The following is a 25,126-nucleotide window of genomic DNA, read 5'->3' on the forward strand; positions in this document are numbered from 1 at the left end:
GACTGTATAATGTATCTTATGCTAAAGAGGAGATTTGCGTTCATCCATTGTCAGAGTGGGTACCAACCACCTTTTAGAAATGTATCACATTCTTGTAGTTTTCTATTCACCGGAGCCTAGAAAAGCAGCCACTCACACTGAAAAATAAAGCTCACAAAGCTCACAGTACATTTCATGATTCCTTCAGAAGTCACTTTTTGGGTTCAGACAATCCCTGGGGCCTCTGTGAGATGTGAGGTCTCAAAACACATCCCTGGGGCAAGCAGAGTGCCACATCTGCTCAAGGCGTAGGCAAGAAGAGACAATTCCTCAAAGCCTTGGGGAAAAGCCCAGATTGCTACCTCTGGCTGGAGATGTGAGAGAGAAGGTCCCTGAAAGGGGATCCCTCCTCTGGGGAAACCCCTTACCCCCAGGATCTCTTGCAGTGCAAGTTTAGCAAGTAGCCGGTGAGCTGAGGCAATGGTATTTTCTGCCTGCTCATCTAGGGTGTTCATTTCTTAGCTGGGCTTTGGCCTATGACTAGATGTGCAGCTTCAGACAAGGCCTGGGCTGTCTCCATGCCTCAGTTGGCTCATCTGTAAAAAGTTCATAATACCTATTCTTTCTGTTTCATAGGGTTTTTGCAGAATTGGAATGTGTCAGGGGGCTTGCTGGGAGAATTCACTGTAAGGTTTCACCAGTCTCCATTCAAATGCTTTCTTCCCTGACTGAGCCCCTTTGAGGGTTCCCCGCTGATCCCATGGTTTTTATGTATTACCACTTAGCCTGTTGTAGTCTCTTCATAGCACTAAATGTTATTTGAAATTATCTTTCTTATTTGTCTACATGCACATTTTTTTCTCTTTTCTCCAGTAAAGTGTAAGTTTCATGAGTGTAAAGACCTTATACTCACAGACTCTACGCTCTGTGCCCAATGCATAGTAGGTCTCCTTGGGGAGATGATGCCTGGGTGGAGGGCTATGAGGTCCACTCTGTTGGAAAGCATTATCCTATAAGTACGTAATAAACATTATCTTTGAATAAGATTCTCTCCCACTACCTTGCATTCAAATCAGGCAACTGAGCTATTATGATAATGATGATAAAAAGAGTAGCTGCCATTTTCTGATGGCTTACATGTGCAGATCTCATGGGAAGCATTCTATGGGCATTATCTTTCCCAGCCCTTACCACTACACTACAAGTTAGTTACTCTTACTAGTACTTTTTCTGCTGGAAGGATGTGGGAACTGAGACTCAGAGGTGATAAGCAGATAGCCTGAAGTGTCACAGCATGTCAGCAAGGAGTTGGGCCCAAAGCACAGCAGTGGCTGACATCACAGCTGCAGATCACCACAGTCATGTGCTAGATAGGGAGTCACCCCCGCACTGGGTTCATGGAGAGGTTCTGGCTGAGAGTTATAAATCTCTGACATGGAAACAAAACATGTCACTTTGGCTGTTTTGAATCAGGAGAAGTGTTTGATTCCCTTCCAAATGTGAACCAGATGCCTGCAGGCTTCAGGTACGAGTGTGTTCCAGGAAGCTAATAAGGTCATTGCTTTTTTGGAGGGGCAGCTTGGAGTAACATACCTAGAGGCCAGCAGTGAGGCAGTGTTTAGGCCATAGAACTGCCAGCTAGTCCGTCCATCTCTTTCCGTGGGTGGTGGCAATGACAGCCTCAGACCTGGTTTCCCTGACTCTGGCTCTCCTCCATGGCCTTAGGGGATACTTTCCAAGAGAAGTGCAGCTCCTGTCCCTCATGCCATTATTTTAGGTTTTATCCTGTTTTCCTGAAAAAGAATCTGCATCTGAGAGATGCCCAGAGAAGTGGGGATTTCATACATAGAAGGTTTGAGCTTACGAGCTGTGTGACTTTAGGCAAATTACTTCACTCCTCTGTGCCTCAGTCTCTTCAATATCAAATTAAAATACTAATAATAGCTGCCTCATTGGATTTTTGAGGGGATTAAGTGAACTAATTCATGTAAAGCACTTAGAACACTACCAGGAACATGGTAGCAATTTAATAAAATGTTAGCTTATTATGATAATGGTCATCATTTTGACGTGATGGTCCTAAAATATGTCAAATCTAGGAACTCAATGTCAGTCCTTGGTAAACAGGATAGTGGGAAGGCATCTTTCCAGTCCCACACATTGCCTAGGGCTGTCATACCCACAGAGTTTCATAAAACAGAAAAATGGCCAACATTACAGAATGAAATAAGTCTCTTTTCCTAATGAGACTTCCATAGATATTTGTTAAAAAGTATTCAAGAACAGGATCATTTTTCAACCTTATCTTTGTTCTCCTACCTTCTCCTCACCCCGTGTGAGAATGGATTTGTTCTCTGTACCCTGCCTGGAACATGCCTTGTTTCCTTCTTATGGTTTCATTAATTATGCATTTAATATCAGCAGGAACAGCATCCATCACTAAGCGCTGCTGGCCTTGGCAGCCACTGTCCAGAGGAGGGGTAGGTGCAATGAGATTATCTCTAATATCTTTTCTGGAACTGCGGTTTTATGATACGAAGGGCAAAAAGCAAGAAGCTCTGTGGGTGCCACTCTGTGGGTGACAAGACCTGGGAATTATAGAAATTATGTTTTCTGCCTGAGGCTAAAATAATTTGCATTCCCAAGCCCTGTTCCGGAGGCTGGGCCTTGGCATTTACATGCATTTGAATGGTCAGGGAAGACCAAGGGAGGATTTCAAATTCAACTCAGCAAGGAATTCTGTTTAAGAGCAATTCTCATGAGTCCAGGACTACTGCAACACATTATGAGGAACTCAGAAGCAGAGCAGAGCACTGCTCTGCCCTCAAGGATCTTAGAGTCATATAGTAGGCTGTAAATCCACCTTCTAGCATCCAAGCTTTTGAAGATGACTAACTTTTTTTTTTTTAGTTTATATATTTATTTTTGAGAGAGAGGGAGAGAGAGAAAATGTGCAAGAGAGGCAGAGAGAGAGGGAGAGAAAGAATCCCAAGCAGGCTTCACCACCAGCACAGAGCCCAACGTGGGGCTCAATCCCACAAATCGTGAGATCATGGCCTGAAGTCAAGAGTTGGATGCTTAACTGACTGAGCCACACAGGTGCCCCAAAGATGACTAACTTTTATTAAGCATCTACTTAGGGCATTTTCATCCTCACCATAACCCTGTTAGGTTGGGATATACCCAGTTTACTGGTGAATATACTGAGCTTCAGAGAAGTGGTTGACTTTTCTGTTAAAGGTCATCTAGCCGCTAAGCAGGAGCTGCTGGAATTCAATTTCAGTCCTGTGTGCAAGTCCCAGGCCCTTTCCACTCTTCTGCACTGTCTCTTAAAAACAGAGTGCCTTTCAAATCTAGGAGACAGCTCTATTTAGCTTCAGAAACACTGTCTGCCCTAGTTAGCTCTTGCTGGAATCTGGGATAGAGAGCTCTACAATGATTGGCTGTGGGATTAGATTCTCCATGTTGGGTACTCTGATTGGCCAGGAATCCGTGGCTACACTTCAGATGTGCTCTTTGGCCCTAGGAAGATTGTTTCTCTCTTAGGCAGCTGTCTGATTACTACTAAGAACATTCTCTCTACTTGGGGAAACTGTAATTGGCTCTGCATTTGGTAATTCCAGCCTTGGCCTTGAGGCATTTCTGGATCAGCTTCTGGGCACCAGATCACCTTGGGATCATTTTTGAACCTGTACTGTAGACCCTATGAAATGAAAAGGATACTCCCAGTCATTAGTGAAGGACTAAAAGCAGGCTTGGTCTTTATAAAGGCAATGTAACTAGTAATGGCAAAAAAAAAAAAAAAAAAAAAAAAAAGTGTGAGAGAGTATACACACACATGGAGAGCACCCATTGAAGGCTTGAAGAGGCTCACTGTACCCCCCCGCCCCCGAGTACTTCCCACCCAGGGAAGATCCTGGTGGGACAACTTCACCACACCAAAAGATGGTCGCATGCTTGGGGATAGCTTCTTTGGCCATACCTGCTTCAGCTTGAGGACTCTAGACTACCTCTAACATGATGTTCCTAACCTGAATCCATGACTGGAGGCTTTTACTCCCAAAATCGCTCCCAAATTCCCAAATTAACAAGAATGCATGGGGAGTGCTGGGCTCATTAATGAACTCGCTCAACAAATATTTCCTGAGCATGTGCTGGGTTAGACACAACACTGGATATTGGATATTCAACAGTGAATAAAAAGAGGGGGTTCTTGCCTGCAGGATGCTCACATCCATTAGAAGAGACAGGAAATAAATAAGTTCAACTTAAAACATGTCAAAAATCCTGTGAACAGGGTGTAATGAAGGTGAATGGGTGGATCTGCTTTAGACAGGGCACATTGGGAAGGCTTCCCCAGGAAGTGATATTTGGAAGGCAGCTATGCTCACCATTATATGACCAATGCCCACTTAGGAAGTGATTTTTGAACTGAGATTGCAAGATGAAGTAGGAGTTTTCTAGGCAGTGATTTCCTCATTTGGCCCTTATAATTACCTCCCTTTACATACTATTAGCTTCATCTTTCCAGATGAGGAAACTGAGCCTCAGAGAGGTAGGGCAACTTGCCCATGAAAATGGAGCTGATAACTGGAGTGGAACCCTGGAAGGCAAACTTACAGTGTCTATTAAAACAAACAACAAAGACAACAAACAACAAAATCTATGTAGACCTTGTCTCTTAACAGTTCCAGATCTCGGAATGTTTACTACATTATAGTCTCTCATGCATAAAGATGTATAAACAAAATGTTGATTACAGCACTGCTGCTAAAGAAAAAAAAGTTGGAGTTAATCTGAATGCCTATAAACAGGTAATTGGTTAAAATTAAAGTATATACTTATAGAAGAATACCATACAGCAATAAAAGAGACAGAAGTAGATCTGTACAGGCTAATGTGGAAACATAGGCAAGAAATATTGATGAGAGAAAAAAGCAAAGTACAGCAGACTACTTTTTTAAAAAAAAATGTCTATACATGTTTGTTTATACATAAAAAGATTTTTAGGATATCCAGGAAAGTGTTAAAAAATTTTTCTTCTGAGGAATTAGACTAGGGTCCAAGTAGTATGGAAAATTACTTTTTATCATTTAATCTTTTATACCATTTTTTTGCCATGTGTATATTACACTTATAATTTTTTGAGAGTTAATTGAAAGTAACTAAATTCTAGTTATACCCGCTAGCAGTATGACTTTGGGTGGTCATTTATGTGGATCTCACTGTTTACTTACATTTGTGAAATAAGGGAGTTCAACCAGATGACCCTTAAATTTATTCTAGTTCTAACTTTCTATTGTCCTATTATTTCAAAATATTAAATTTCCAATCAGAAGCCACCTCAACTCTTCCCCCAGGGAAGAAAGATCCATATGTTTGACTAAAGCCTCTGTGGCTTGCCTGAGCCAGCTGAGCTGGGTACTTAATAGACATGCCACCAGGCAGTTTGGAGCAGGGAGGAAAGAAAAATCTAGAACCTTTTGAAACAATGGGAGAATTTTTCTAACAATATGGTGATCAATAAATAAATATTTTCTAGCACCCAACTACATTTAAGCCATTGTGCTGAATATGGCATTAGGGATACACATAAGTAGAAGACAAGATCCTTGGTGCTTGTGGAGCTTACATTTGGAAAGACAGGACAGACAAATAATCTATGACTAGCACCATGGACAATGTCACCACTCCATTTACTGAGCACCTGACATGTGCCAAGCCTGTGGTGGATGATTTCATGTGCATATTATTTTATTTTATTTTATTTTATTTTATTTTATTTTATTTTATTTTATTTTATTTTATTTTATTTTACTTATTATGAAATTTATTGTCAAATTGGTTTCCATACAACACCCAGTGCTCATCCCAACAGGTGCCCTCCTCAATACCCATCACCTACCCCCCCCACCCTCCCACCCCCCATCAACCCTCAGTTTATTCTCAGTTTTTAAGAGTTTCTTATGGTTTGGCTCCCTCCCTCTCTAACCTTTTTTTTCCCCTTCCCCTCCCCCATGGTCTTCTGTTCAGTTTCTCAGGATCCACATAAGAGTGAAAACATATGGTATCTGTCTTTCTCTGTATGACTTATTTCACGTAGCATAACACTCTCCAGTTCCATCCATGTTGCTACCAAAGGCCATATTTCATTTTTTCTCATTGCCAAATAGTATTCCATTGTTTATATAAACCACAATTTCTTTATCCACTCATCAGTTGATACCTAGCACTTAACAACAATCCATTCTGGTAGTTACCATTATTTTCTTCCATTTTACAGGTAAGGAAAATGAGGCTCAGAAGTCAAATAAGTAGCTAAAGGCAACCCAGCTAGTAAGAGATAGAACTGGTATTCACATCGTAGTCCATGAGACACTGATGCTTGTATTTTCTTCACTACCACTGGATGATATTGTCATGGAATGTGAGTAGAGCACAAGGGTAGGTGTAGAACAGTAGACCCAAATCTGTGGTTGCACATACTAAGAGCTACTCAAATTCGGAAGGGTTGAGCAGACCCGATGTGCCATCTGAGAAGGCTTTGTGAAAGAAGTGGGTCTTGAACGGGGCTTTGATGAAAGAATAGAACTTAGGTGCAATAGGTGAGCCAAGCCAAGGAGGCCAAGATGCTCATGTTGTGTCTATGGAGTCTGAGCAGATCAGCCCCCTTGGAATAGACACTTTATTGAGGGAGAAAACACTGGAAATTGAATGAGGCCTGGAAAGCCATGTTATTGCATTTTGTCCTGGTTCTTTAGGAGCAAAAGACAAGGAAGGTCCAGAGCAGAGGCATTATGAGCACCCAGAAATGTCTGCTTTGGCCACTGCTCACCTCTCAGGTTATTGCATAGAGCCACTCACCATGACAGACTTCCCTCAGTTCCAAAATTGGTTCCACATAGCTCTCTGGGCAAAACTAGGCTAGGCCTGTGGATGAGATACTTAGGGGCACATTTCTGATCTACTAAGAAAAAAGAGGCATAGGCTCTATGATCTCATAACCCACAAAGATCTTCAAGGAGGGAAGACAAAGGAAAATCAGGTTCACTTCTAAGCATTTACCCCACAGAATTGAAAACATACATCCACGCAAACACTTGTATGTAGAAATTCATAGATACATTATTCATAATAGCCAAAATGTGGCAACCACACAAATGTCAGTCAATGGATGAATGGGTAAGTAAAATGTGGTATATCCATATGATAAATTAGTATTCAGCAGTAAAAATAAGTGAAGTACTGATACATGTGACAGCACAGATGAACCTTGAAAAACATTATGCTTAGTGAAAGAAGCCAGACATGAAAGGTTACATATTTTATTATTCCCTTTCTATGAAATGTCAGATTGAGCAAATCCACAGGGACAGAAAGTAGATTAGTGATTTCCAGTGGCTAAGGGGGAGACAAGAATGGGGAATGACTGCTAATAGTGGGGATAGTTGTATTACCTTTTGTGAATATACTGAAAACTATTGAATTCTATACTCTAAAAAGTGAATGTTATGATATATGGATTATATATAACAGGAATCGGGTGGCAGAGAAAACATTTTTGAAGGACTAAGTCAGGACAGAGGCTAGCAAGAGACTCTAGATTTGACGTGTCTGTGTGTTCCAGATGTGTTGAGGGGACACTTCTGGAATGGTTTTTGAAAGTAATAGCAATTCAACTTACTTTGTCCTATCTTTGTTCTTATTGTGCCCTAATTATTCTTATGGAAATTTCCTGAAATCAGGAATTTATCACCTTCAAAATAACACTTTCCATGCCCTTTGACCGGGTTTTCTGTTTCCTTGGATTGTTGTTCCATCTGATCTTAAATGGGGGGAGGTATTAGCTGTGCTTAGGCAGACCAAAGCAACACATTTTCAGAACCTGCAAGTCATGGGGGCACCAGGAGGAAGGACAGCCAGAGTGGCCGGGAGAACTGACCTGTATAGTGTGTTTGGATAAGCAGTGTTACTACGGAAACAGGAGAGCTTGAGATGTGATTCTTATGGGAAGTCTTTGAAGGATGTTGAGGAAGGGAGTGATAGAACGCACCTTGGTTTTTTTTTGTTTTTTTTTTTTTTTTTTTTTTTTTTAACCCACCTTGTTTTAAGAAGATCCTCTGGTCTCTGTGTGGAGAGTTGACTTGATGGACTCCACAAGCCAGTAGTTTGCTTCTTTGTACTCCAGGAGCGGCTTGGTCTTTCGGACCCTGGGAGATAAATTTCAAAAAAGAAAAACTTTTTCTGCCCACAGAATGCGAGCCCCATGGGGGTAGGGACTGCTGTCTGTGTATGTGAACTCTCTATGCCCACATGACGACAATGCCTAGCATGTAGAAGGTGTTCAATAAAAAATGTATTAATGCATCTTCAGGCAAAGACTGACCATGGTGTGTAGAAAGAGTCCTCAACTTTGATCAGAAGGCCTGAGTTCAAATTCCAGATCTACTGTGTATGTAACAAACTGAGTGACCTTTGGAAAAATACCTAACCCCTCCAAGCCTCATTATCTTCATCTGTAAAATGGGACTAATGATAGCTACCAGGTTTTAAGAGATGCAAGGAGGGATGTATGGGAAAGTGCCTGGCCCATGGTAAAAATGAAATACTTGTTTTCTTCTTTCTGAAACTGGAAGCATAAGCCCATTTGAAAGCAACACTCTGGGCAGCAGTAATGATGTTATCAAGGGTAAAGCTGCCTTTTACTTAGTCTTGGCCATCTGAAACCTCCAATGAATATCTTTGAATTAAGGATGAAAGTCTCAATGGTGAATGATTTCTCTAGCTAGTGTTACCCATCCTCTTGCTAGTCAGTGTTGAGAGGGGGCTGAAAGTGGATAAGTTTGTGCAGCAAAGTTCCCCCCACCATCTGCTCCTTATAGGGGCTTGTCATCTTATAATAATAGCCCTGAGCACTCAAGGAGCCAGGTTGTACTATTTCCTCTGCTACCAAAGGAATCAATATATATAGCCAGTGCTTTTGAGCCCTTACAGAGATCCATGCCCTTTAAAAACATCATCTCATGTAACCTTTACTACTAGGTCTCTGCAATGGGTACAGGGGGTACCCCTTTTGCAGATGGGTTCACTAAGGCTCCATTTCTCAGGTTCTGTAGATTGTATCAATATCGTTATCACTGCAGCCAATACTTTGGAGCACTTGCCATGTGCAGAATGCTTTGCTGGTTCTATTTTAACAAAAGCCAGTGGAGTGGTGTCTTGTATTAGCCCTAGGGTTTAGCACCAACTGATCATGTAAGTATTATAATTACAACGAGCCTACCTATAAACCAGGCCCTCAGAGGTTCTTGAACTCAAATGAACATCAGAATTACCCAGAGTGCTTATGAACACACAGATTTCAGAGTCTGATTCAGTAGGTCTAGGGTAGAGCCAGAGAATTTGCATTTCTTTTTTTTTTTTTTTAATGTTTATTTATTTTTTGAGAGAGAGAGAGAGGGAGAGGGAGAGTGGATAGAGAGATGGGGGGACAGAGAATCCCAGACAGGCCCTGCATTGTCAACACAGAGACCAATGCGGGGCTCAAACCCATGAACAGTGAGATCATGCCCTGAGCCAAAATCAAGAGCCTGACTGAGCCATCCGGGCGCCCCAGATAATTTGCATATCTAACAAGTTCCCAGGTGATGCTATTGCTAGTGGTCTGGGGCCATACCTTGAAACCATTGACCTAAGGGGAAGGAGGAGGCAAAATGTTCTAAGACAGAATGGGTTTCAGGCTGGTCCTCTGAGCTATCAGGTGGATTAGGGAGGACTTCCAGAAATACATATCCCTCATCAACCTCTAATTCTACCAGGGCACTCAGCTTGGGCAAGTTGTTTGTCTTTCAAAACACAAAATGAAGCAGTTTTTCAAAAGCAGCCCTAAAACCCTCCCCTGTCACCAGACTGGGGACCTGGTCAGTGCCTAGAGAAATCCATCCATTGTCCTTGCTTTGGCCAGGATGTTAATTTCAGAGTCCATGCCAGTTAGAAAATTGCAGTGCACAGAATTAAACTGGTTCTGCCACTATCTTCTGCCATTTTCATAAATTGTTCACATTACCCAGCATTTAATATGCTTTCCCACTTCAGACCCTCTCCATGACTGTTCTCTACTCCTTCATTTACAGCTGTGGAACAACTATTTTCATCTGGCGGTGGCTTTTATCACTCAGGATTCTCTGCAGCTGGAGCAGTTCTCGCACGCCAAATACAACAAAATCCTGAATAAGTAGGTTGAATATTTGGATCTCCTTGAAGTGGGGGCTTCATGGAAATCTCTGAGATGGAGACTGAAGCAGACATTTGTTGTTTCTCATAGGTATGGGGACATGAGACGGCTAATTGGCTTCTCCATCCGTGATATGTGGTACAAGCTTGGTGAGTAGGCCCATGTATCCAGACAGACACATCTGCACACGCCAAGCTCCTTCTAGAAGAGCATCTGTTAGAGGGCCACAGGGGTTTCAGTGGTGGGAGCTTGAAATAACAGTTTATCACTGTGTGCATCCTGGGTCCTTAATAAGCGCCTGCTGAGAGAGAGTGCCCATCCCCGTGTCCTGCCCCCAAACAGCCGCAGATCTTGCTTGATGCCCCTGAGGGCTTAAGAAGTCAAATTGGAATTTACAAAAAGGAGGAAGGGCAGGACTGCTGAGGGAACTCATGTTCTCACACATCACATGCATGCTTCCTGCTGACTGGTGTGCCCTTCCACCTCCAGTTTCTTAAGTGATGTTGTGATGTACAAAAGACCCTCCAACCCCACGGAGGAGAATTGGCTCTGTGGAAGATGAGGGTCTTTTGTGACATGATTTGAGCCGGAGGGTGACCCCAGAAGCCATCCCTGTCCCAGTGAGCTATAGGACTCATGTGTGAACTGTGTGGTACCCGTGGATGGAAGGAAGTGGAGATGGAATCAGGGAGACATTTATTGAGAGTCTGAGTCAGCCCTGTGCTAAGGAGATCTTATTTAATCTTCAGTCACCTTCTGCAAGATGGAAAAATGCCCCCTCCTTTTATTGATCAGGAAACTCAGAGAGGGAAGTAACTTGCTTGAGATCAAACAGCTGCAAGGCCCAGAGCTTGGTTTTGATCCCACAAGGACAGGGGCCACACATCTTGCCTCAGGCCTGAATCCTGCTCCATAAATATAAGTGTTGAAAGGATGAATGGATAGGTGGATAGATTAATGAGTAGTTACAAGTAATGAACTATTTTCATCTCCAATTTTCCTGTGCCCTTCTTGACTCTCTGCTGCTAATCTACTCTGCCCTGGGCTTGGATGTAGCCATCTTCAGAGGAGACACAGGGACTGTGCCCAGTTTTCGGATTCAACCTAAGTTACCTCTCCTGACATTGCTTCTTGCTTCCCTAGGGGTTTTAATGTCTTTCAGTTCCCTTCAGGTTTCCTGGACAGCAGTTTCTTGCCCTTTCCAGCAAGGTCCATTCACTGCAGGGGAAGCACAGTGGATAGACCATCAGTCTGGGTTCTGTGGTCTCTGGCAGCATCGGACTTGGGTTAAGAGCACACACTGGTACCGGAAGGGCTATGAATTGCTTTACAAAATCAAAGGGTGGCCTGGACAACCAGGCCCAGAACAGACTGCCACATGCCCGCCTTGGGCCTTGCCCTGTCATTTACAAGCTGTGAGATCCAAAGCAAGGGGACTGAGTGACACTGGGTAGAATCTGGGGAAATAGCACCTTCTCCCAGGGCACTTATGAGTTTCATAAGAGTAAAAACTGAGAGAGTAAAGCCATGGAGGCCATACCCATAGTCAGAATTTTTATCATCATTTTCATCCTTGCCCCATCAGGACAGAACCTAATTTTCCTGTTATGCCTCTTTAATCATTAGCAGCAGGCCTATAGGGCAGGGCCCAGGCAGGTAATGTAAAAGAGTGAAGGGGCTGGGATATGTTAAACCCACAGACATCCATAACACAGGGTCCTGTCAACATTTGGAGTTGGATAATTCTTTGTTGTAGGGATGCCCTGTGCACTGCAAGATATTTAATAGCATCCCCGACCTCTACTCACTAGATGCCAACAGCATCCTCCCTACTCCCTAGTTGTGACAATCAAAAAAGTCTGTAGACATTGCCAAATGTCCGTGGGGAGGGGGAAAGGGATGTGCAAAACCACCCCTATTTGAAAACCAGTGCTGTAAAGAAATACTATCTCTGCCCTATTTTTCTAGAAAAGCATGCCTTTATCAGTCTTTTATTTCTCCACTTTGGAAACGGACAGGGATATAAGAAATATTTTATGTGTCATTGACCATTATTCTTCAATAGGAAAAAAAAAAAAGGATAGTGCAAGTGCAAGGCTACCTAATAGTCAGCACATGGCCTCAGGGTCAGGAATATGGGAGGAAGTAGCTGGCCTGGAACGAAGTCAAGCAAACATACCCCCAGCGGAAGGGGCAGCTGCCGTTCTGATCTGATTCATTGCCATCCTGTTAGAAAGCAAGGCCAATGATGTCCCCATCTTCCAGTTTTTCAAAAGAAGCCAGGAAACAAATTTTTTAAATGCATTTTCCAATTTCTAAATATTGATGATAACTAATCGGAAGTTTTAAAAACATTGCATATGCCCAGTGAAACATGAGTGGCCCGGCTTCGGTTTGCGTTTGACCTTGCACTCTTTGCTTCACAACGGCAGAGACGAGGTAAAGCCACGTCTTTACCTTCGTGTGTGGTGTGGGCTTCCTTTCCCACACCAATACCCCAGCCGTTGCCAGAACTGCAAAACCAGGATCTGTGCTTTGTTTGTCTCTAGCTCTTCCACACAGGCTGCTCTTTCCTGAATGTCCTTCATTGCCGTTGTTTTGCACACAGAAGATTTTATTTAGATATAGATTATGTTTTGGCAGACGTTCCTGCACTCCCAATTATGCTGATGAATGGAAAGATGTTACCAAATATTCCACCTGCTTAGAATTCCACAGAACATCAGAGCTGGAAGGGCCCTTTAGAGATCATATTGTCCAGAATTTTTCTAACGTTTATTTTTAGCTGAGGGCCAATAAAAAAAAAAAAAGAATCTCCTGCTCAATACATAAGTTGGTTGAAAGCCAAGCTGTTCTAACTAAAGTGGGGTGGGGGGCCCAGAGCCCATTATAATGGGCCACACCTGAGCTCCCATGTGGACCCCTGAAGATTTTCTGGGGAAAGATCCTGAAGCACTTCAGAGAAGGGTGTGAAGTTATGGGTCTAATCCAACCCACCACTTTACCTGTGAGGAAACTGAGGCACAGAGAGGTGAAGAGGTATGTACAAAGTCAGATCGTGGATTAAGAAGCAGATTCAGGACAAGGACCCTGGCCTGAGTGTCTGTCCTGAAGTATTGCAGACTCCTTGCTATTTGCAAATACAAATGATGAATTACTGCAATTAGAAGATATACTTGTGGGGCGCCTGGGTGGCTCAGTCGGTTAAGCATCCGACTTCGGCTCAGGTCATGATCTCACGGGTCATGAGTTCAAGCCCCATGTTGGGCTCTGTGCTGACAGCTCAGAGCCGGGAACCTGCTTCGGATTCTGTGTCTTCTTCTCTCTCCGCCCCTCCCCTGCTGGCACTCTCTCTCTCTTCTCTCTCAACTCAAAAATAAATAAACATTAAAAAAAAAAGATATACTTATTAGGGTTTGGGGTTGCAAGAAAGAGAAACTGACTGTGCCTGCCTTAATCAAAGAAGGTACTTACCAGAAGGGCAAGGAGAACCAGGCTGTGAAGGACAGGGTCAGAGCCACTTTAGGATCCAGGGGAGGTGGCACAACTTTGCCTTTAGTATGTTCCATTCAGGCATCACCCTGTTTAAAGATGCAGTCCCCAGAGGATGTCATTCTATTGGCCTTCCTTGGATGACCTCTCCCTTGATCGTCCCACCAAGTCTCTCTCCATTGAAGGGGGTATATTTTCCCAAAGTAAGATGTTTATGGAGTTTTTTTTTTTTTGGGGGGGGGGGGTGGTCAAAATCACTGATGTCCACTGAATAAAACAAGAAGTGAAGGATCTCTTGCGAAGATGGTCACCCTCCTCACCTCTTGGCCTGGGCTTCCATAAAGAGGAAAGTACATCAGCCTGAAGGGATTTTCCTGTTACTCATTAGTTACATAGCTGCCTTCCTCCTCAGCTGTCTTCCTTCAGGCATAAGTGAACAGAAAGAGGAGGCAGAGTGAATGGATGGTTTCCCATCCCCACTCCACCTTGTGTTCTACTAGATGCTGGCATTAGCATGCATTCTCCTAGTATGCTAATGAGGTTAACCTGATAATCCAAACCAGGACTAAGCACTGTACACACTAGAGACCAATGTAGTAGATAATGATAGGTTTTAAAGTACAATTTATGGGATATCCAAGACCAAGTGAAACTTAGAAGCTGTCTGTGGCAGACACAGCTGAGAACCCACACAATACCATTCTTCCCTTCTTCCTGGTTAACTGAACCCTAGGTTTTCTTTTTTTTCATGATCACAATTTGCTCAGTTAACAACATCCTACTGCACATGATGGCCATATGACGCATCTCTGTCCAAAGAGAGTCAACAGAAACAAACTTGTTGGGGCTTCAGGAAATCCTTTTTGTCCAATTTAAAACAAAAAAGGGAAGGGGACAAATTCAATGAGCACAACACATTTTTTGCCCATAGACCTTCCCCTTCTTCCTTTCTGGAAAACAAGATTCTTGGATGTACAGTATCCAAGATCCAAGTTTGAAGCTATGAAGACAAAAGTCATATGCTAAGGATGGGGGAGCAGCTCAGGACTGACCATCTTTTGACTTCTTGTTAAGGAAGAAAACTAATACAAAACTTACTCAGTGTAGCCATGGTAATCAGATTTATGTTACATCCCTAACTGATACATCATCTAATTCAACCCCCCCCCCATTTTATAGGGGAGCTCACTGAGGCCCAGAGAGGCACAAAGACATTCCCAAGGTCAACAAATCAGTGATTCAGCTGAAGTGAAAGAACCTATCTCTTGTTCCCAAGTCCAATATTCGGACTAATATTTTTTCAGAATATGCAAATTATTTTCAAAGAGTGTGAAATAGTGAACTGTTTTTCCAAGACTACTGATAATGAGTAAATCATAATGCATACTAACCTTTTAAATTTTGTTTTAATGCCCAAAGCAATCAGGGCATCATCACCATGATCATCAGTATCATCATCATCTTCTTCTTCTCATCAGGAAAGATTTGAGCAATCCTGTGATGATAAGATAGCTAATTGCAAAGATAATCTCAGGCTTAAAGATTATTTAACATTCTTCAGAGAAAAGCCTAGACAAATACTTGTGTGTGCATGTCTCTGTGTTTGTGTGTGCTTTTGTGACAGAGGTTACTTGTGGGAGGTTTTGATGGAGAGAAGGACCACATCTTGTTACCAGGGCCAGAGCACTAAGGGGTTAATGCCATTTGTGTTTTTGGAATGGGACTATGCCAAATGTAATATACGTTTCCTGATAGTATAACATCATAACATTTGATTTCTGCTTGAAGTGAAGCAATGCACATTTTGCCAAAATGACTTTGCACTTAGCCATCCCACATTCACTTGGGTTAACGTCAGGCTGCGGGGTTAACAGTCTTCGTGGGAAAGAAAGACAAATTCAAGCGGCTGGCATCATGGCCTCGTCTGTGGGGAGGTTGCTACTGGCAGAGCCATGAGATCAACTGGGCCTTTACTTTTTAAGCATGTACAGAGTGCCCAGCTCAGCACTAGCCTCCAGGAAGGGTGGGAGAATTGGAGAAGGATAAGGCACAGTCCCCACCTCTCTAAGAAGAGGCACCATCTAGTCCTAAGAGTAGAACAAACTAAGAATTTAAAGAACAAACTGAGATGTGTTCTTTAACGTGAAGTGTGTGGTAGAGACTCAAGAGTTCAGGTAAATGGGAGGTAGGCAAGGGCAGTAAGGATGGATCCACTCGGGAAAGTGGCTCTTGAATAAGACCCCAGTCTGGCCCATGTCCAGACTGAAAGAAACAGGGGAAAGGAAAGGTATTCCAGGAGAGCAACCAGCCTACACAAGCTTGGCTTCTTAGGTTTGGAGGAAGCTGCTGGCAGGAAATAGAAAACGGAAATAGGGAGGCATCCATCCATCCATGTATCCAACTGAATATTGATTTACTCATTGAATAGCAAATACTGAGCAAAATATTGTGGTAGGCTGAATAACATTTCCCCCAAGATGTTAATGTCCTAATCCCTAGATCCAGTGTATATATTACCTTACAAAGTGGACTTCTCAGACATGATTAAGAATTTTGCAGATGGTGAGAGTATGCTGGACTGTCCAGGTGGACCCAATGCAGCCACAGGGTCCTTAGAAGTGAATAAAAGGAGTCAGGAGAGTCAGAGAGGGATTTAAAGAAGATGCACTTCTGGCTTTGAAGATGGAAGAAGAGACCAGGAGGCAAGGAATGTAGGTAGCTTCTAGAAGCTGCAAGAGGAAAGTACATAGTTTCTTCCTAAGACCCTCCAGAAGGAACTCAGCCCTGCTCACACTTTGATCTTAGTTCAATGAAACCCATTTCAGACTTCTGACATCCAGAAGTATGAAATAGTAACTTTGTTTGTGTTAAGCCACTAAGTTTGTGGTGATTTATAACAGCAGCAACAGGAAACTAATATGAGCATCCTCTAAATGCCAGGCACTGTGCCTCTGGCTGGAGTTACAACTGGAAACAGGTTCGTGATAGAGCCCTTGACTTCATAGACTCGTGATCATTGCACTGAATAGCAACCTACTGATTGCAGAGCTATCTCGTTATGGTCAAAGGGGATTGCTGCAGAGCAGAAGTTTGGGGCAGCTGGAGACTCTGTAAAGGACAGTCTCATGAGTGAGCCGAGGATGGCCTCAATGAGGAATGGTGTGGAGCCTTCGCTCCAGAGCAGTCATATCCTCTGAAACTGGAATGTGAGCCCCCTGTCTAAATGCAAAGTTTTTAAAAAGAAAAATGAAATAGTGAGATTAATGGTACAATATATTTGATGTAACCCCGTATTCCAAAGTGTTATCATTTCAGCATGCAATCAATACAGAACATTATTGAGATGTGTTAACTTTTGTTTTTGGTTTCCAGAACTCATTCTTTGAAATCTAGTGGGCTTTTTATACTCAACAGCACATCTCAACCTGGACTAGTCTCAAGCGCTCAAAAGATACATGTGACTGTAGCTTCCATATTTGATAGAATGATGTTAGAGAATGAGTGGGGTTTATTTGCGGGGACAGGTGGAGGTAGGGTTCCATGTAGAAATGGGGTCAGGGAGAGGGAAGGGAAAGCAGGGTGGCCAGAGGAGGGCCCATATGCAGGCCCAAGGAGGAGGAACAGAGTGTGCCTGAGGCATGGAGCCAGGCATGGAGGGAGGACAGGCAGGCAAGAGGAAAGATGAATGGTACAGAGCAGGAGCATTGAACCAAACGGGCCTACAGAGCTGGGTCCCAAGAGCAACAGAAGCCATGGAAGGATTGTAAACTGTGGATCAACATGGGCAGATTGGAGTTTTTCAAACATCTTTGAGGACAGATTATGAAATATTTAGATGGGATAAAGAAGGGTCTGCAGGGTTGTAAGTGTCAGCCCTGGGAGAAAAGGTAAATCCATCCTGACCCTCTCTCCCCATGCCAGCTCTTTGCTCTGGAGGTGAACAAGTAAACTGATAGGTATAAAATGTTCCGTGCAAAGCTCTAGGAAGCTGCATGCATTGCAACATGTCTTTATATGTTACTTTTTCCAGAATCCAGCAGAGGCTGAGCTTATAGTACTCACCATCATCATCACCACTGTCAACATCAGTACTTCCTGAGCCTTTCTAATGAGCCACTCTGCAGAGCCCTCTGTTTATATGAACTCTTTTAAGCTTCTCAACAATCCTACCAAGCAGGGATTATTTTTATCTCCATTTTACAGATGAGATCACAGAGGCTCAGGGAAGTTAAATGACAGGCACAAAGCCACGGGGCCATGGAGTGGCCACAGTGGGACCTGATTGTAGGGCTCAGCGATTCTCCAAGGCCTGGGGGGAAGCTGGAGCTGGGTATGTGCTGGACGATGAGGAGCAAACAGACTGACTGTCTCAGAGCAGTGCCAGAAGGGAGCTTTTCCAAGCCTGAGCCAGAGCAGCAGAGATCTGTGTTCTCTCTTCCCCTTTGGAACTGAATGTGTGATCTTTCTGGGTCGGCCCAGCTTTACTTCAGAGTCCCAGGGAGGATGCAGGACTCTGAAATCCAGGAGGTCATGACCTGTCCACATCCCTGTTCATTCCAGAGTCTGTGTCCACCTTTGGAGAACCATCTTCTCTCCAAAAGAGTGCCCCTTCTGTTCGTATCAGCCTCACAAGGTCAGTGACTGACTCTACTCTGGTCTCAGCAGATTCACAACAATGGTCTCTTTCTCCCCCTTCCCTCCCCGCTTCCTTCCTCCCTCTTCCTTTTCTGTCAGGTCATCTTCTTAGTGCCCTGATACCAGTCTCCTCCTGAGAGGTGTGATAGATGAGGCCATTGCACAGATTAGAAACCCAGGCCCGAGAACACACAGGACTCCTTTCCACCCACACACCGAAGCTCTTCTCTGTGCTCTCATTACCACCAGAGCCTTTCCCAAAGCCTATGTAATTTGGCATGTGGATTTATCCTGCTGGCTTATTGGCACTTTAAAAGCCTTTTCTAATTGGTATCTGTGCTCAGTGAGATTCAGCTTCCATTATATGAAAAAAGACCCTCTTTCTGATTCCTTGCCTTGCCTTTTTTGGAATACAGCAGCAGGTGTGTCTCTTGAATGAGGATTTTTTTTTTTTTCCAAATGAGTTTGCATCCAATTAACTACAAATGTGTGTGTGTGTGTGTGTGTGTGTGTGTGTGTGCACGTGTGTGCGTGTCTGTGTGTATAAAGACACACATATGCACACATTCAGATTATTTGAACACAAAATCCAATGTGCTGAAATTCTGCTTTTGATGTAAATGAATAAAATTTCTTCACAGAGCATTGTAAGGGGCATTCAGCTCACACTGTATTTAGAGATCAGCATCTTTCTCCATTTCCCCGATTCTTCCAAACATCTCTTCAACTGACTGCAAAGAATGGAGGTCAAAAGTATCTAACAAATCCCTGGTCTACAGCATGTCCGCTCTTTATTTTAAACCATCTTAAATATATCCTTATCATACCCAATGCCCTCCAGTATTCTAAAGGCCTTTGTTGCATAAGCAATTTCTCCATTCCGTGGTGGCTTATCTGACAGTTTCCCATTTACTTTCTACTTATTATTGCACTTGACTTTGAATTTTAAAACCCCACTGTGGGTTTAAAGGATCTTGAAGGACGAAATCAAAAACCTAGATTAGCAATTACTATAAACCTGCTACAATGTACAATTTTTTTTCTTTTTTATTTGGGCCAAAACGAAGACTGGAAGCTCAAGTGTAATCCAAATGCATCATAAAATGAAGTGGATATCCTGGAAAAGTGTCTTTATATTTCACAAAACTCTCAGCCTGACTTCACCATTTCATTCTCACTAGCCGAAGGTAGTCCTAGGATGATGCCTTTTTTATCTGAATTCTGGGGAAATACTTGAGCATTAAGCCTCATTTTAGGCTACATGAAAATTCATTTTCTTGCAGTTTCCCTCTTGGCTCCTTGTCTGAACTTTAATCGAAAGCAACAGCACCAGGCTGTGCGCCATACCACCCGAGTTTCTGCACCCGCAGGAGCTCTCTGCTCCAGGTTGGGCTCTGAGGCTCTGAAGTGGCAGCTGCTGATGGAACACCCGAGCATCAGCTTTGATGATAGGGTGACCTGGATACCCTTGCCCTCGCTTTCCGGGAAATCCCTGCGACTCCTAAGTGCCCCTCACCGTGCCTCTCTCGTGTGTATTCTGAATAGTCTGCTTAGTTCTGGCTCAACAAGGCTTCCCTTGATGGTTCATTCTGGCCACACACCAGAACAGTAGTAGCTAACACTGTGTAAAGTGTGACACATGCCAAGCACTGTCCTGGGCACTTGGTAAAAATCCGTTTATTCTTCACAACAAGCCTATCAAATAAATACTCTTATTCTCCCAGGTTACAGGTGAGGACACTGAGGCCCCAAGTGGTGAGATCAACTTGTCTAATATCTTACAGCAGTTGATGGTGGAGTCAGTTTACAAATTCAGGCAATTCTAGCTCCAGGATCAGTGCCCTTAACCACTGTGCCACACTACTTGTGCCCCTAGATGCTGATTCTTCCAGGCTCTGTGCTAAGTATACACAGGTATATTTTCACATGGTCTTCTCAACAGGTGTGTATATGTATTGCTTTTGCATTTTTATAAAGATGTATATCCAAGTCATATAGCTAGGTAGGTCAGGCAATTGATTTCCTCATTCAACAGACATGTATTGAGCATCTAATATGTCCTGTAGTCAGTGCCATAGGTACAACAGTGAGAACAGACATTGTCTCTACTCTCGTGAAATGGAGGAGGCAGATAGTTATCATATTATTTCACAAATAAAGCCATAATTGCAAAGTTGGGGGAGAAGGCACAACACAAGAAGCCAGTGCGGAGGGTCTGACCTACCTGGGGTGGGAAGGCACGCACTGGGGGCTTTTCTCAACATATCTATCCAGTGGGACCCTTCCAGGGGAAGCCAGGTGGCAATGGGGGTGTTGGGGCACAGACAGGAAAAACTATTCTCAACAAAGGAGCACTGTGTGCATAGGCCTGGCAGTGAAGGACACAAAGTGAGTTTGTGACACCGGAAGCAGGCCAGTGTAGCTAGAATGCCAAGAGCAACAGGCAGTTCACAGGAATGCCTCACCATTCCACTCACTATTGCATTGGCCATACTGTTCCCTCAAGGGGAAGGGTGTGGGAGTGCTTCACTATTCCGCTGACCATACTATTAGTAGCAGATTCTTAGCAGCAAATTTTGCTTTTCCTGTTTCATGAAATAGTTGGTAAAAGCATGTTTTCCAATCTCAGAAACATGGTGTGTGATGTAGACAGGCATAGTTGCAAATATCCCTGTGATTGGCCGTCACCAACATATTGCATCAGGGCTCCATTTGCCAAGGAGATCATGCAGGTAAAAGCCCTTGTAAGCAGTGACATGCTTTCCACAAACCCATGTTATTATCCTTAATAACAGCTCATTCTGGATGATGCATGCGCCTCTTACAGAAGTTAATATATGTAAAGTGTTCAAAATGGTGCCAGGCTCCCATAAACAACCATATATGTGTTAACTATTGTTTTTACTATTCTGCCTCCCTTCTTTTCCTTTCCACAGGCTTGGTCTGAGGAGGATCTGTGCATCATGAAAACTGTTTTATGTGTCCATGCCCCTCTTCTCTTACAGGCCAGAACAAAATCTGCTTCATCCCAGGCATGGTGGGACCTATATTAGAGATGACACTTATCCCTGAGGCTGAGCTCCGGAAAGCCACCATACCAATCTTCTTCGACATGATGCTGTGTGAATATCAAAGGAGTGGGGATTTCAAAAAGGTAAAAAATGAGGCTGGAAACCCATGCCATCCTCCCTAATCCCCAGCCCATTTCCCCATAATGATATCCTCGTTCCATCTGCCTGGGCTTCATTCAGGGGCTTGACAGTAGGCAAGGGACATTATTCATGTGCCCAGAATGAGCTGGCAGATTGGATTAGGTCACTATTTTATCATGCTTTGCTGCCCAAGGCCAAGATGAAAATGTGCTTTCTTGCTGGGTATCAGCTTGGTCCCTTTCTCAATAGTACAAGGACCATACTTCCCTACCTAAGAGTTCCCTCGAGGTGTGTCCAAAGAGCCCGCCCCTCCCACCTGCCTTCATCTCACGCCGGCCTCTTTCCAGCTCTTTCTCTTCTGGGACAACTTGGAGGCTCTATATTGTCTAGAAGGAGCTGAGCTTCCCAGGAGTCACACTCAGCCATGAGTGAAAATGACAGCGAATGGAGTCAAAGGCCTGTTGCTCAGGAGAGACTTGTGGATCTGCGGTGGCAGTAGGAGGCTTTCCCCAGCATGGAGGGAGTGGGCAACTTGGGTGCAATGCAAGTGTCATTGGCCAAATGTTTTCATTAAAAGTCCCATCAGACTTGAAGGATGAGGACCGCTCTCTGGGCCCAGTCACTGTAGAAGCTTCTGACAGTGGAATAAGCACCCATTTCCACAACAGGCTCCTGGCAGTGTTCTGTAGTTTCACCCAGCTCAGGAAGGTTGGTCTTCAAGTCTTGCCAGACTGCCTCTGCCGAGGTTCCCTCAAATCTTGCCCCGCTGTCCTCTCCGCCACACCTTCCCACCTGGTTTTACCCCTTACAGGCTCTTTCTCCCCCTCCCCCAGCGTTTTTGCCTCTCACTCGAGACCATCTCCTGCCACCCAACAGTTCCCCTTAAGACAGGTACTTAAAAAGCAACAGATTCCAAACTGTGTTTCCTTAAAATCCTTACAGATCTCTCCCCTCTCTGGCTTACTGGTTCTCTAATCCTCACCCAGTAAAGTGCAAACCCTTATGCTTGCATTCAGGGCCTTCCTTGCTCTTCACTCAGCCCTTTCAGCCATTATGCCTACCTCGTTCCCCACCCCCCCAACCTGTTCCCCAGCTATTTCCTGCAGCTCACGTGAATTGGGTTACCTCCGTCAATGTCCTCCTCCATGCATTTCTCCTTCTTTCTACGCTCTGCCATGTTCACAGTTCTGCCTGCCATCACCTAAACTCCTACTGATCCTGCAAAGTCCAGTGCAGTCCTGTGTCCTCTAAGAGACCTTTTTCTCTCCATTCCTACATCATTTTATCTGTCTGAGGTATGATGATTATATACTGCCTTGTGTTATACTCATTTCTGAGCATTTTCTGCATCTTCCTCAACCTTATCTAATAAAGGTGATGATGATGATGATGACAAAAATGACTGCCATTAACTGGGTGCTTACTATGTATCAGGCACACCATCAGTACTTTCCATGCATTAGTTCCTGCGATCTTGTTTATTGCAACCCTATAGAGAGTTAGGTAACATTATGATACCCATTTTACAGATGAAAATACCGAAGCTTAGAGAGGTGAAGTCACTTGCCTGAAGTCACACATCAACAAAGAGGTGGGGCAGAGGCTGCAACACACAAGTCGCTACAGTCCCCAAACCATGCTGTGCCCACTGCATCATCCCGTCCCTGGTATTGTCACAGTAAATGTTGCCTGAGTGAAAGAATGAATGGCATCCTCTTCATTAGTGCTTTCTCAAAATATGTTCCATAGAGCACTAATCCAACCAGATGCTCTAGGGAGGAGGGTTTGGAAATTAAATACCTTTGGAATCTACTGCATATGGTAACCCCTCTTAGAGATCTCCAGTGCACATTAACATAGTCAAAGCACTGAGGCATTCCACGGTAAACAGACCTGCCCAGTTTCTCAAACTTATTTGTGTAAGAAACATCAATTGGATGTGCCATTCTGCCAATCACTTTGGAAAACATTGTTCTAAGGAGAAAAAGAGACTACAGGTGGTCCCTGACTTATAATGGTTCAATTTATGGTATTTGGACTTAACAATGGTGTGAAAGTGATACACATTCAGTAGAAACCTTACTTTGAATTTTGAACTTTGGTCTTTTCCTGAGCTAGTGGTAGGCAGTAGATTCTCTGCCATGTGCTGGGCAGCAGCAGTGAGCCACAGCTCCCAGTCAGCCATGAGGGTAAACACGTGACCATGAGGGTAAACAACAGATTTACTTAGAACCATTCTATGCCCACATAACCATTCTAACCATTCTATTTCTCATTTTCAGTAAAGTATTCAGTAAATTCCATGAGCTGACCAACATTTTATTATAAAATAGGTTTTGCATTAGATGATTTTGCCCAACTATAGGCTAATGTTAGTGTCCTGAACATGTTTAAGGTAGGCTGGGCTGCAGTGGGTTAGGGATATTAAATGCATTTTTGAATTAACTATATTTTCAACTTACAATGGGTTTATCAGACATAACCTCATTATAAGCTGAGAAAGATCTGTAGTTAGCTCTGATGATATCAGTGTGAGATAGTACGCTTCTGCCCAGGGATTAATTAGCAGGAGCTTTCTAGTCCCAGAAAGGCTAGTGACCAGCTGTCCCCTCTTTCAGCAAAGAGCCTGAAAAGAAATCAGGTTGAGGAGTTCAGATAAAGAAAGATACCATATCCAACCAGTTGGGATAAGGAGGAGTAGAAGGTGAAACACTGGATTGGGTATTGAAGGCAGTTTGCAATCTGCTGACTTTTAAGGGGGACGCCAACTATGTGAAGCTTGGAAACACGTAGAGGGCACACAATGTGACATAAAGGGCATCATACTTACCCTCAGATCAGTACACCCTCCAGAGGCATGTGCACCAGCTGGCTCAGAAGATGTCCTAGGGGCAGGTGTGCAAATGAAACACTCCAAGTACCTGATGGTATGCAATGTTTAAAAAACAAGCAAGCCCGTCATTTCTGGATTACAACCTGACAGTTGTATTTGGTGGCCTTCAGAGGCTTGCCTGAATGTGATTTTTTTTTTCCTGAAAGGATTTCCTTATTGTGGCATCCCCATGACATCCACCCACCTGTTTTTTATGAATGGGGGTCATCCTTGGACTCCTCACTTGAAGCATGTGTTCATAGTAATAATGTTCCCCAATTGCTTCTCTTAATTTCTCCCTTATCAAAAGAGACAGCACAATCAAGCTGACTAATGGGGCAGATTCCCATGAAAAAACCAGCTGGTGTGATTGGTAGGAACTCAGCTGTGGGGTAAGCAGATCTAGGCACGACTCCTTGGTTCAGAGTAAGCAGCCATGAAGGTTTTCCCAGGAAAGGAGGATGCCAGTCCCCCAGGAGCCCCAAGCAGCCCTGATGGCCAAATCCAGAGCAAACCCCAGCACTGGGTCTGAAATCCAGGAGGTCTTGCATGCAAACTAGCATTAGGGAATGATGCCAAAATTATCAGCTAAAAACTAGGTTTCTAGAAGGTGACAGATAGGCTTTCCTTTCTAAAATTTGAGTTTCTTAAAGGAAATAGCAGAACCCAAAGGAAAAGTTAGCAGGACCCCTGCCTCTGGCCAGGGACACAACATCTTGTGGTTTTCTTGCCGCCCTGCTTTTGCTCAGGCTCTTCCTTTGA

At 43.7% G+C, this 25,126-nt stretch overlaps 1 protein-coding gene across 1 annotated transcript in view; it reads left to right on the top strand.

Annotated features, from left to right (window-relative positions):
- The window catches only part of DOCK2 (dedicator of cytokinesis 2), a 418,455-nt gene that overhangs the window by 336,478 nt on the left and 56,851 nt on the right, over positions 1 to 25,126 (top strand). Inside the window, exons 31-33 of the mRNA XM_086712812.1 lie at positions 10,113 to 10,213; positions 10,304 to 10,362; positions 21,346 to 21,494. Of these exons, the coding sequence (XP_086568938.1) occupies positions 10,113 to 10,213; positions 10,304 to 10,362; positions 21,346 to 21,494 (309 nt within the window). The remainder of the gene's footprint in view (positions 1 to 10,112; positions 10,214 to 10,303; positions 10,363 to 21,345; positions 21,495 to 25,126) is intronic.

This window comes from Puma concolor, chromosome A1 (genome assembly GCF_028749965.1).
Source record: "Puma concolor isolate L17-30 chromosome A1, mPumCon1.1.hap2, whole genome shotgun sequence".
NCBI lineage: Eukaryota > Metazoa > Chordata > Mammalia > Carnivora > Felidae > Puma > Puma concolor.